General features: G+C 43.6%; 2 protein-coding genes across 3 annotated transcripts in view; one reads left to right on the forward strand and one right to left on the reverse strand.

Moving 5' to 3' along the window:
- Positions 1-13,697, reverse strand: part of LOC143713118 (uncharacterized) — a 311,754-nt gene that overhangs the window by 56,867 nt on the left and 241,190 nt on the right. The gene's annotated exons all lie outside the window — the stretch shown is intronic.
- Positions 12,237-13,697, forward strand: part of chrnb3a (cholinergic receptor nicotinic beta 3 subunit a) — a 40,610-nt gene continuing 39,149 nt past the window's right edge. For both annotated transcript variants that reach the window (XM_077204118.1, XM_077204126.1), the window contains exon 1: positions 12,237-12,606. In XM_077204118.1, coding sequence (XP_077060233.1) covers positions 12,441-12,606 — 166 coding nt within the window. In that variant the 5' untranslated portion in view covers positions 12,237-12,440. The remainder of the gene's footprint in view (positions 12,607-13,697) is intronic.

The raw sequence follows: 13,697 nt of genomic DNA on the forward strand, positions 1-13,697 counted from the left end.
ATTGGACCTCTCATCAGCTTTTGACACAATTGATCATAATATTATGATAAATAGTGTTAATGAAGATGATTATTTGCAATTACTCTGTCTTGACTGATGTCTGTTTTGCTTAGTAGTACTTTTATGTAACCCAAATAGTAATGCTGCATGAAAATGGATTGGAAATTATATACAAAAATTAATACCAATTAAAAGTAGTAAATGTTTATATTAAGTAACTTAGAGTAGAGCATGTATGTATTAGATAAGAATTGCTTTTAAGAAAAATGTAATGCTGTAGATAAGGTATATTTTACAGACGAAGAAACGGAGAACCAAGAGAAAAAGAGCCAAGAAGAGAGAGGGCAGGCTACGTCGGAAACACCTTAAAAGGGTCATGGAAGACTTGGCAGCTCTCCAGTTGATGACAACAGAAGAGAGTTTGACTTCGGCAGTGAACTGTTTGAGTATAAAAGACTGATGAGAAGACTGGACAAGCAGATACTGATTTAGCGGTATCTCTCGACGCCAGAAAACCAGCTGATTGTACCTTTAATTTATACCTTGCTTTATATTGTAACTTTGCTATTAGTTTTGGTTTAACTTTTATTTTTGGAATATTAATAAATAACTATTATACTAATTGCAAGCAATTGTCTACCAGTATTGTTGTTAATAAACCTTGAGCAAGAACTAAACCACAGAGGAGTCTTCTGAACAAGTTGTAAGTACCATTTGAACGCTTATGATTTAGGTCAGATTTGACTTGCTCTACCTAACCTGAGGATAATAAATAATAAGGTTAAAGGTGTAAAGTTAAAGCACACACCGTAAAACAATAGACTTTGTGTTCTGGTTGGCATGTCGGGATCAGTTTTAAAATGGTTTTCATCCTACCTGTCTGATAGAAGCTTTAGTGTTAATATGAATCAGACTATGTCTGAAACTGCAGAGTTGTCGTTTGGGTACCGCAGGGTTCTGTCTTGGGTCCTATTTTGTTCCTCTTGTATATATTTCCTCTCGGTAAGGTTATTAGTCAGTTTAGCGACATATCTTACCACCTGTATGCGGATGATATCCAACTGTATTGCTCCTTTAAGGAAACTGAGTTGTTTAAATTGTCCTCTTTAATTAACTGTCTTACTAGCATTAAAGAGTGGTTATGTGAGAACTTTTTGCTTCTCAACTCTGACAAAACAGAAACACTAATCATCGCCCCTGAAAGTAAAATCCCAAAGATAATACAATATATTGGTGACTTAGGCTCGTATGTCCAACCGAGCCTAAGGAGCTTAGGTGTTGTCTTTGAGTCAGCTATGTCCTTGGAGCTTCATTCAAAACAATTAGTTAGAAACTGCTTTTTTCAACTGAGGAATATTTCAAAATTAAGATCATTTATGACTAAAGGTGAGTTAGAAATCATTATTCATGCGTTCATCTCCTCCCGTTTAGACTACTGTAACAGTATTTTTATGTGTTTGAGTAAGAAGGAGCTTTTTCGTCTCCAGGTTGTTCAGAACTCTGCTGCAATGCTTTTAACCCTCATTAATAAAAGAGAACACATCACACCTGTTTTAGCATCTCTTCACTGGTTACCAATCAAGTATAGAATTCATTTTAAAATTCTGGTTCTTACTTTTAGAGCCTTGCATGGCCAAGTCCCTACCTACATCACTGACCTGATACAGCTGCATACTCCTACCCGGAGCCTCAGGTCTTTAGCTCAGATGTTATTAGTTGTTCCCCGTACTCATTTTAAAACTAGAGGGGACCAGTCATTCCAGGCAGTCGCTCCCAGGCTGTGGAATGCTTTGCCTCTTGTTTTACGTTGTGCAAATTCAGTTGATTCTTTTAAAAAACAACTGAAGACTTTTCTCTTCAAGCAGGCTTTTGGTTAGTCGAGGGGTATGGTTGTTTGTAGTGTTTTGTTGTTTGTATTTTGGGGATTTAATTTAAATTGTTCTTGTATTACAAGCACTTTGTGATGTCTATATGTGAAAAGTGCTTTATAAATAAATTTTACTTACTTACTTTACTCCTTGCCTTTACCTCTGTACTAATAAAACGTTGTCGGGATAATTCATATGCAAATGAGCAGCCGGATCGCATGACCAGTGGTCCCTAAGTTAATAACCAATGATCGTTGCGACGGAAGTGAATCAATCAAAACTAACTTTAGCTGGACAATAACTTTATTCTAGAGCTGTGGTAAAGCCTAAACAATATCTGTTACTTTAATTTCCTATTATCACTGTAAAGCTGCTTTGAAACAGTCCATATTGTTAAAAGCGCTATATAAATGAAGGTGACTTGACTTGACTTAATTTCATGGGAAACAAAAGACGCATTTGGAATGGGACGGCCTCTGTTGCACCGCGGTGATGCAATTGACCTTCAAATGCGCCCTTCGAAGGATGCAGCCTCTGAATTGGGACTCAGCTTATGACTCCATATATTTTTTCATTGTCCTCTACTTGCATGTGTGCTGCATTTTCCTCAGCTGTGTGTTAGCATTGGCTGGAAGAGATGAAGTGCTAAAGTGCTGTCTCAGAGCTCTGGCCAGTCTCTCTTTCCCTTTCTCAGTCTCTCTTGGTGAAAGCTAGTCTTTTGTGAGGCATAAATAGTTTAAACCAACTGAAGTTGTGCACACACAAAGCTTTCTCATTCTCTCTTTTCTGTCATTTAGTTAAGTTCAGTGTGTTTTGTAAGGACAAATGATACCTGTTCTGGTTAAACAAAGAAACAACAGATTTATAGACGAGTAGCTGAACTTCTGCTGTGTATTGGTCTGTCTGTAAGCATGAAGATGAGCTTGGCAGAGTGTGTTGGAGAGATCAGGTGCTGGAATCTCTTGCTGTTTGATGATTTTTCATGCTTAATTAGACTCACATTTCACACATTAAAATTCAGAACCCCCTTTTCTTAGTTGATTTATGCTGATATGTGATTTGGTTTGCCAGTGCCCATCAGTTTGGGGCTCCCTCGTGGCCCAGCAGGGAAACACATACAAACTCTTTTACACACACATGTGTACACACACACAAGCATGCATGCAGTATAAAGGTTTAAGTGTGTAACAGGATCCCTGCTGGTCTCTGTTGATCTGATCAGTGGAGAGTCTTAATTAGTTATGGGAGATTTACCCAGCATGCTTCTTTAAATGCATGTCTCTTTGCACTCTCTTCTTTCACACAGCCTTACTTCCTTTACTTTATTTTCTTTTACTTTTACCCTGTGTTTGTCTTTTGTCAAGTGTAGATTAGCAATCTGATAAAATTAGACTAATTTCCTTTGTGTTCTCATATTGCATGTCTTGGAAAAATATTTTCTCTTGTGCATTACAATCTCTTATATAACATTATTATTCCATACCTTGATTGTTTCATTAATCAGTTGAAGTGCCTAGAGTAAGCATGCTAACTTGTTTTCATATCTTTGACCAGCAGGCAGGCTAATCTCTTATTTCATTACATGGATATTAAGTGTTTGGCTATGTCTTAGATTTATTGTTCAGGCAGACCATATTAATGATAATACAAATCCTGACCTGGCCCTGACGCTAAAGTTAGTAGTGGTAAACACTCCTATTGTAGCTATTAGCAAATGAAAAATAAAGTGTCTTTTTCTGTTTCAGCATATTTTCAAAAATGAAATGAACGTTACACTTGTGCAGCACACACTTTGTCAGTGCATATATGAGCATGATCACATTAACATAATCACAGTATTCTGTTTGCATTAGCTTAAATTTATTCAAAGTACTACCATAATCGCATTATAAGGGTAGATGTAAATGTAGCCTGTCTTGATGGCAGAATATAAAATAATAGATGAATACAACATGGTGAGCTAAAAAGTATACAATAGAGATAAAAATATAGACAATACTACAGTTTACAGTATATTTAAATGAAGGCATTTCGCAGCATTCCAAATACAAAAATGTGTGTATTCGGATGAAGCTCAAGAAAATATTGTGTGCTTTGTGTGGTCAGGCACTGTCCACTTCCTGCCAACCGTTATCCACAACCTTGTTATTTTCAAAGTATGCTCTGGGTGGAGAAGACTATCACCTTCAACAGAACACTTGAGTGTCTAAAATTTTGCCTAGGAGGAAGCAGGCTTAGATTTGCCAAGACAAAGTGCATGGAGAGCTAACTAGGTCGTGGACGGCACCTTTTACTGCCGAAAACTGCCTGAGTGGTTCTTCACCCCTCGCTACCCTTGACAGAGGAGCGGTGAAGGGTTATGAGGCTATCCCTCTAGTGGAGCGGTCTGTTGCAACACACCTGTGTCTGGCCGCTGCTGCATCTTGGACGGGGGATCCTTGTCTCCGCGTTTCCCACACTACGGTGTCGAGCGAATGTGCTCCTGTCATATGCTCGGAAGTTGCTGGCCTGCTGAAGAAGGACGCGATAGAGCCGGTGCCAGTAGCCGATATGAAGACCAGCTTCTACAGCCCAGCTACTTCATTTGACCCAAGAAAGGTGGTGGGTTATGGCCAATCTTGGACCTGCCTGTCTTGAACCGGGCCCTTCACAAGCTCTGTCCATCAAGCCTGATGCGAGTTCACAGGCCTGCGAGGGGTGACAAGGATCCCCCGTCCAAGATGCAGGGCTTACAGCATGCTGAAGCAGCTTTTGTGGACAGTTCGTTCATGTTTCCATTGTGGAAATATGACTGTCCCGGTGTTGAGATCGAGACTCGCCTTCGTCCGCGAAGCGCGAGTCCCCATTACCAAGCCGCACCCTTGGGTGCCGCGTGGGATGGGTGATAGGAGGATAGTGTTGGATGTCTCGCCTGGTAACCATTCCCTGTGGGCTCCTCACTCCTACCTTCCACCGCAGCCGTTGGAGTCCCCCGTGGAGCGTGTTGGTCCATCTGTAATGGGTGGGCCAGTCGTTTCACCTCGGACTCCCCCAGACGACAGGACGGCGATTGCAGCATCGGAGGGTGAGCTGGCCTCTGGAGATGATGACTCGACTGCGTCGTCTCCCTCTGGGAGCATAACGTTGCCCAAGCTGGATCCAGAATTGTCAGCTATGCTGAAACGGGTTCTCAGCCCGCCACCCCAGTACCCTTCTTTCCCAAAGTGCATGGAGAGCTAACTAGGTCGTGGACGGCACCTTTTACTGCCGAAAACTGCCTGAGTGGTTCTTCACCCCTCGCTACCCTTGACAGAGGAGCGGTGAAGGGTTATGAGGCTATCCCTCTAGTGGAGCGGTCTGTTGCAACACACCTGTGTCTGGCCGCTGCTGCATCTTGGACGGGGATCCTTGTCTCCCCTTGCAGGCCTGTGAGCTCGCGTCAGGCTTGACGGACAGGGCTTACAAAGTTTGCGACCACTTTAGTGGTCCAGGTTGACATGGCGGATGCTGACAAGGTTCGGTTCCTGGACCCCCCAATTTCCCAGGTTGGGTTGTTCGGCGACTCGGTGGAGAGCTGCGCCCAACAGCGCAGAAGGAGGCCTTCTGACACATCCTGCCCCGGCGGTCCACTGTTGCCTGTTGCCCGGTGGCAGCTCCTGCTTGTTGCCGAGGGCGTCCCCCTGCCGCTACCTCCGGTTCCACAAGACCCCCACAACAGCCTTCACTCAGGCCCCAGCGTAGAGCCAGCAGCAGACAGGCCGCTCAGTCTGTCTCAGTCACTGCCAAGCCAATGGGGCAAGTGTCAGAGGAAGCGTCCCTGAGACAGGCCCCCCAGGGATGGGGGGACAAGCTCTTCAGATGGTTATTGTTCTGCCACTGGCGAATTGTCAAAAGAGCAATTCCTCTGTCCCTGGGCCCCAAGAGGGTGAGGCTGGCGGTGTCAGACCCTGTGGAATAGCCTTGCACCCCTCAGCCCCCTCTTTTTCGCCAGCCGGCAGCAGGGTGTGTTCGAGGACCTGGTCATCCGCCTTCTCGCGCATCCCCTGTTGCCCCGTGGAGACAGGTAAGTGTTGCACCTCACACTCAGACCCCGCTTCGGGCCGCCCCCGGGCCTTCTGAGCCGGGTCCATGTCCTCCACCTCGCTTCCCTACCCCGGGTACGTCTGTGGTGCGTTTGGACTCCCTGGCCCAGTTCATCGAAGCCAGGAAAGAGCTTCCCAACCGGTCCAGCTGGCTCCTCTGTACCATCAGGCTCGGCTACACGATTCAGTTCTGCCGGCATCCGCCCAAGTACAGCGGCGTTTGCCACACTACGGTGTCGAGCGAATGTGCTCCTGTCATGTGCGCGGAAGTTGCTGGCCTGCTGAAGAAGGACGCGATAGAGCCGGTGCCAGTAGCCGATATGAAGACCAGCTTCTACAGCCCAGCTACTTCATTTGACCCAAGAAAGGTGGTGGGTTATGGCCAATCTTGGACCTGCCTGTCTTGAACCGGGCCCTTCACAAGTTCTGTCCATCAAGCCTGACGCGAGTTCACAGGCCTGCGAGGGGTGACAAGGATCCCCCGTCCAAGATGCAGCGGCCGCCATACAAAGATTGGTTTGCAGCGATCGACCAAAAGGAGGCGTAGTTTCATGTCTCCATCCTGCCGTGACACAGGCCATTCCTGCATTTCGCGTTCGAGGGTCAAGAGTATCAGTACAAAGTCCTACCCTTCGGGCTGGCCCTGTCGCCCCACGTCTCTATGAAGATCGCGGAGGCAGCCATCGCTCCCATGAGAGAGCATGGGGTTCGTATCCTCAACTATCTCGACGACTGGCTGATACTAGCACAGTCTCAGGAGCAGTTGTGCGAACACAGGGATTTGCTGCTCCAGCATGTTAGTCAGTTGGGTCTTCAGGGCAACTGGGACAAGAGCAAACTCGCCCCCGTGCAGAGGATCTCTGCTATCGATATGGAGCTGGACTCGGCCCAACAGACGGCACCTCACAGAGGAACGTGTCCGGTTGGTGCTGAACTGCTTGAATTCAGTCAAGAGCAGAACATTTCCACCGAAACTTTTTCAGAGGCTCCTGGGGCATATGGCAGCCGCAGCCGCAGTTACGCCGCTCGGCTTGCTTCATATGAGACCACTTCAGCACTGGCTTCACGACCGAGGCCTGTCGCCAAACCTTCAGCCCGTGGTCAGACCCTTCGTTTCTCCGGGCCGGAGTGCCCCTAGAACAAGTGTCCAGGTATGGTGTGGTCTCCACAGATGCCTCCAACAACTGGGGGGCCACGTACAACGGGCATGCAGTAGCTGGGATCTGGACAGGGTCCCACCTGCATTGGCACATCAACTGCCTCGAGTTGTTAGCGCTACACCTTGCTTTGAGTCACCTCAAGATGACGCTGCTCGGCAAGCATGTACTGGTCCGTAGGAACAACACATCGACCGTTGCGTACATCAACCGCCAAGATGGTCTCCATTCCCGTCACATGTCACAACTTGCCCGCCACCTCCTCCTATGGAGTCAGAAGCATCTGAGGTCGCCTCGTGCCACTCACATCCCAGGCCTGCTCAATCAAACTTAGTTGCTGTTCCCACCCAGGTCCACGTCTCCTTTATCACCGCTAGTCCTGCTCAGTTCTAAGTCTGTTTTGGCTCCCATCACTAAATCTCCTTCATTGCTGATGCTCCCATCTAGACTCCCACTCCCACCTCCTATGCCATCCAGTTCTTCTGCCCTGTGTCCGCTGGCTCCTCTCAGCCCTCCTTTGATGGCTCCACCTAGCAGCTCAGATCCGCCTTGGGCTTCCAGGTCTCCAGCTCCGCCCTGGTATGTCGATCTCTTAGCTTCATCTCGGACCTTCGAGCCCTGGACTCCACCTTGGCCTGTCAATCCATGGGCTCCCTCAGGTTTCGCTGGTCTCCTTCATCCCTCTGGCTCCACCTTAGTCAGTCATGTCAAGTCAAGTCACCTTCATTTATAAAGCGCTTTTAACCATATGGATTGTTTCAAAGCAGCTTTACAGTGATAATAGAAATGACCGTAACATATTGTTTAGGCTTTACCACAGCTCTAGGATAAAGTTATTGTCCAGCTAAAGTTAGTTTTGATAGATTCACTTCCGTTGCGAAGACCATTAGTTATTAACTAGTTATTAGTTATTAATTGTAACAGAAAAACCCATAATGTGCTCTGGCTGCCCCTCCGTATAAAACAGTGCCTGGTGTCTCGAGAACGCACTCCCTGAAATAGGTTCGAAAGTGCAAACGATTATACGTTATCTCTGCGCAAACCTCAGAAACGCAAACCCACAAAAACGCAGACGGCGCGCACATGTGCATCATGTGTTCAGTTGATAGGTATGTGCGTTTGAATATATATGTGCGCAGGCGTGTAGTCCTTCTTCACAATTCAACCCTCTACAAACTACTTGTCTGGCCTTAAAAATTTATAATACAGAGATTTTTGTTGTGTCTGCGTAGCCACACGAACCGGAATTATCCTGACAACGTTTTATCTGTGCAGAGGTAAAGGGAAGGAGGCCTTCACAGGGGAGAGACTAGTTGACACTTCAGGACTGCGTTGTCGTCGTTTCCAGGCGCTGGTCCTTCAGCAGATCTGGATACGCCCTGGATACGGCCTGGATACAACGAACTGCGGTAAACCTCGGCATAAACAGAGAGACTAATATTAGTGTAGACGTCATCCTTCTTATGATGTACCAAGTATATCAGGATTTATGGGAAGTGTTCCCCGGTTCCGGCTGATCTAAACTATGCAGCCTAACATTGAATTAAAGAAGTCTATAATGTGTTATGTGTATGCTAGGCCAAAGAGATGTGTTTTTAGTCTAGATTTGAACTGACAGAGTGTGTCTGCTTCACGGACAATGTCAGGAAGATTGTTTCAAAGTTTTTGTGCTAAATAGGAAAAGGATCTACCGCCAACAGTCGGTTTTGATATTCTAGGTATTATCAACTGGCCGGAATTTTGAGATCGTAATAGACACGAAGGACTATAATGCGTTAAGAGCAAGCTCAAGTACTGGGGAGCTAAACCATTTAGTGCTTTTTAAGTAATCAGCAATATTAAAAAAATTATACGATGTTTAATAGTGAGCCAATGCAGTGTTGACAGAACCGGGCTAATATGGTATACTTTCTGGTTCTGGTAAGAACTCTAGCTGCTGCATTTTGGACCAGCTGTAGTTTATTTATTAAGCGTCCAGGGCAACCACCCATAATAGCATTACAATAATCTAGCCTTGATGTCATGAACGCATTAACTAATTGTTCAGAATTTTTCATTAAGAGCATATGTGTCATGGATAGTGATGAAGCAGACAGGTGAGTGAAATATAACAGATGTTTACTTTGAACAGAAGCACGGAAGTCAGCAGATGTAATGGTGAGTTGAACACAATGAGGATCAGATAAAAGGAATTTAGCTGATGAATAACTGTAATGTTTCTCACAGATGGAGATTGGAACAAGCTGGATGGTCAACACTGATGACAGTCTTTAGAGATGGTCGAAGGTCTGTGGAACGGGAGCGGATGACAAGGATAGCAGGTAAGTGGCTAGGGATGGCTGACGCTAAACAGTCGTTCCGAAGCTTTGCGAGATCCCGAAGCGCAGATGTTTCGAAACACTGATCCGAAGTGTGATTCAAAACACCCATGTCACGTGACTACGGCTAAATGAAGCTTCTGAGTATTTCGACAGGTGGCGTGCTCCGCCGATTCAGTGTTTGATTGACAGGGTCGTGAACAGACCACACAATCGTACATCTGTATAAAAAGATAAGTCAGCTCATCTTGACCTCGTGGGTTTTTGTGAGAGGATTTTTTCAAAGACTGGAGAAATTATCTGTTTAAAAAAAGTTGGTTAAGTCCTTCCAAAGAAGAGAAATTAATATTTTTCATAAGAATCTCTAAAAAAGTGAGACATGTGGCTTGATGTATTTTATTAATAATCATTTTTCAGGACCAAAATAACATTCTGCAGTGAGGAGCCTATAGGTTACAAGCTTCACATATTTGAAAAATAGCTACAATAATCAAAAAACACATTTTTTAATGGCTCGTTGTCAATGTTGTTTCAGATCAACACCTGCAAGTGACCACTAGGTGTCACCGTTGAGACGGGTGTCGGATTGATTCGAAGCCTCGACACAATATGGCACATTTGGTTCAACTGTTTCATTGCTTCACGAAGCCTCGATCTGCCCACCACTATAAGTGGCACAGGTAAGGATTTTAGGTAGAGTCTGAGTGTCCATGGAAAGACGAGATCAGACAAGCATGTTCTTCTTCTTCTTCTTTCAGGATTTAATGGCGGTTGGCAACTCATCTCAAAGGTACATTACCGCCACCTACTAGACTGGAGTGTGAGCATTAAACTGGCATCCAAAAGAGATAGAGGAACTCCTATTAAATTCTTTCACCTAGCCCAGTGTTTTTTAAAAACAAAATTAACAGCTGGTGTATTTTCCCAGATGTTTCCCCAATAAAGACTCAAGTGTAAAACTTTGTTCATCCATTTGTGCCTTTAATTCTATTCTATCTTCTTCATATTTTTTGCAGTCTAACAATATATGTTTCACTGTCTCTTGAACATTACAATAAGTGCATAATCCAGTGAGGTGTTTTCCTATTTTATACAATGTTCCATTTAAACCAGCGTGACCCATTCTAAGACGTGAAACTAACATCTCCTCCCTTGGGCTTCTGCGTTTCATTATGCTTGTGACTACTTGATTTTGTATAATGTATAGATGACGTCCTGTATCCGCTATGTTCCAATATTCCAGCCATATTTTAAGTGAGTGTTGTTTTATAATGGCTTTAACCTCTGCTCTACTTATTGGTATGTGCACATCTTCTGCTTCATGCTTTATAGAGTTTTTTGCTAGCATATCTACAACTTCATTTCCTTCCACCCCTACATGAGCAGGAACCCAAAGGAAAGAGACCAGACACGCATGTGAGGTGCAAGTGAGAGTTATAAGGTGAACAGGTGACGAGGTGCAGGTGTGGTGCATCAGTACTCAGGGGAGAGTGAACGAGTGGGCGGAGTCTGTAGATCTGGTCGAGCCGTGACAATATGACTGTTATGATGTCAGTCTGTGTTCTGTCTTTTCATGTTTAGCAGTTCCCTGTTATGTCTATTAGTCTCCCCAGGTGTTTCAGATTAACCACGCCCCCTTGTTATCTTGTTTAGCTAGTTTGCCCTTGTATTTAAGCCCCATGTGTTAGTTCAGTCATGGGGAGTTCTTGGTTAAGTTCTAAGCGGTTTTGTAGTGTCGATATTTGTTGTTCTGTTCCCGATTCATGTTTCCTAGTCTGTGTCCTTGTCTAGTTTGGCGTTTATCTAATAAAGTGTGCTGCACTTGGATCCTGCTTCCTCCTTGCTTCAACCGCAGCATAACAATGACGTAATTTAGATATATTTTTAAGATGAAAAAATGCTGTTTTACAGATACTAGTCACGTGACAAATGACAGATTGGTAGAGCACACCCAGGTTCCTAACCAACGATGAGAACTTGACAGAGCAGCCATCAAGTGTTAAACAGTATTCTAGGTTATTATGTGAGGAACTTTTTTGTCCAATAATTAGAATCTCTGTTTTTTCAGAATTAAGTAGTAGGAAATTGCTCATCCAGTTTTTTATATCTGCTATGCATTCCGTTCATTTTGTGAATTTGGTAAATTTCGTCAGGGCGTGAAGAAATATAGAGCTGAGTATTATCAGCATAACAGTGAAAACGAATGCGATGCTTCCTAATGATATCTCCTAAGGGTAGCGTACAAAGTGAAAAGCAACGGTCCTAGTACTGAGCCTTTTGGTACACCATACTGACCTTTTTGATCAATAAGACATCTCTTCATTTACTACTACAAACTGATAAAGGTCAGATAAGTATGATTTAAACCCTGCTAGTGCAAATTCCACTAATGCCAACATAATTTTCTAGTCTATTTAAAAGAATGTTGTGGTTGATATGCTAATATAAAATACATTAATTGGTAATAAAAAAAACTTGCCCTGTTGATTTGCACATGCTATGATAATGGCTTATGATAATTAATATTCATAAAATGTAATTTTATTAATATAAATTATTTAATGTTTCCTTTGCAGAACATTCCACATTAATGTTGCCGCGCCTGATTAGGTAAGTTAGTTTTCGATTTTAAGGACAGTTTTGATTGTGTGTTTTACAGATGTGTTTGTCAAATCACCTGATGTCTACTGTAAACTCTGACACCTGATTAAGCAAAACGCAGTTGAGAACCACGTCTTTAATGTCTTTACGTAAAGTACATTTTCGTTCCGAAGACTTATTTGGTTTGTTTATCCCCTCCCCTTCTCGAGCGCTCATTTCACCCTGCTCAGCTGCAGCTGCTCCAATGAATGGCATCTTTCTCGACATCACGTAAACGCCGACTGGGAGTAGATAGAGAGCAGAGCGCCTTCCTCTACTGTGCGCTTCAGATGGAGCAGGCTAAAAACACTTCGTTGATGATTAATTTATAGCTTAATCACACTGCAGGTTGCAGTACGTCTGATCGTTTAACAAAACGGCCCGGGTTCCGGTCGTATGAATAAAGGACATCATACCCCCTTTGTCGATGACAGGGACTCACAATTCAAACAGCATGAAATAATTCCATTGCACGAAGGAACTGAAGCCGGGAAAGACAGCATGCAGTTACAAATCTCCGGTCTTTTGCTCGTAATGGCTGTTGCCTATGCAACGATAGAGGGTGAGTAATCTACTGCAGAGGATCTTAAAGAGTTTTCATGCGTTTCTCTGTATATGACATTTCTCAGTATTGTGTATTTTATAAGAATTATTGAAATTATGTAGGCCTACGTGCTTTCGGTTTCATTATAATGTGACTTAAAATGTTAATTTAAACAATTCATAAATGATCAGAATGAAGCCAGAGCAGTCAAAAGCATTAGGCTACCAGCCGTTTTATCTCGTGCATTGAACCCTGAATGATGCTTAATTTACGCGTATTTCTTGACTTCTAGCGCCCTCAATTGGGTCACTGAGTGTGGATGTTGTGTGTGACCTGGTCAAAGTCATAAACCACACTTTTACTGGTTTCCCATCCCCACTCTTTATTTTGAACCAGCTTTGACACATAAAATAATGATTTTAACAGACGACCAACACATTGATGAAGCACTAATGAAAGAAAATGTGGGTTTTGGCAGAGTGTAAAAGTGAAGATATGGGGATCTTATCAATGTGGAGGCAATTAGTGCCTTCATCTGGAGCTTGCTGCTGGACTGGATGTTCATTTATCGGTCAGCAGCACTCAGGAGAGAAATACTTGACAACAGCTTTTCTCTTCCTCTCTCTGTTAATTTTTTTTTTTTAAATGAGAGAAATGTTTTATTCAAGGGGAAATTGCTGTCAAACTTGGCGTTCGTTGATTCACAGAATTGCAGTTCTGCTCAAGCGGAAATTGTACCTGCTGTTTCATATCTGTAACACAAGGCAAGGCCTGTAGGAATATTACATTTGTAATCTTGTTGTTGCTCGGAATATAAGCATAGCCATATGCTGACTCTGAGTAATATTTCCATGTTGATATCCAGAATAACAGCTTGATTGCAAGTGTGATTTAACTTTTTTATACAACCCTCCAAAAAGGAGTTTTTGTTGAGTAACATTTAAATTATAACATTAAAAACGCCATGGTTATTTTGTTAATTTCTGTTGCACCTTTACGAAATTGGTCCCCAAAGAAGTCAAAGCAGGATGATTTGACTGTAGCGCCATGAAAACTATTTATTTTGACTCTTGTCTTTTGACTCTGCCCTAAAATGTACCCAAACTACC

Source organism: Siphateles boraxobius, unplaced genomic scaffold (assembly GCF_051911475.1).
Source record: "Siphateles boraxobius isolate OS27281-9 unplaced genomic scaffold, OSU_SipBor_1 119, whole genome shotgun sequence".
NCBI classification, from domain to species: domain Eukaryota; kingdom Metazoa; phylum Chordata; class Actinopteri; order Cypriniformes; family Leuciscidae; genus Siphateles; species Siphateles boraxobius.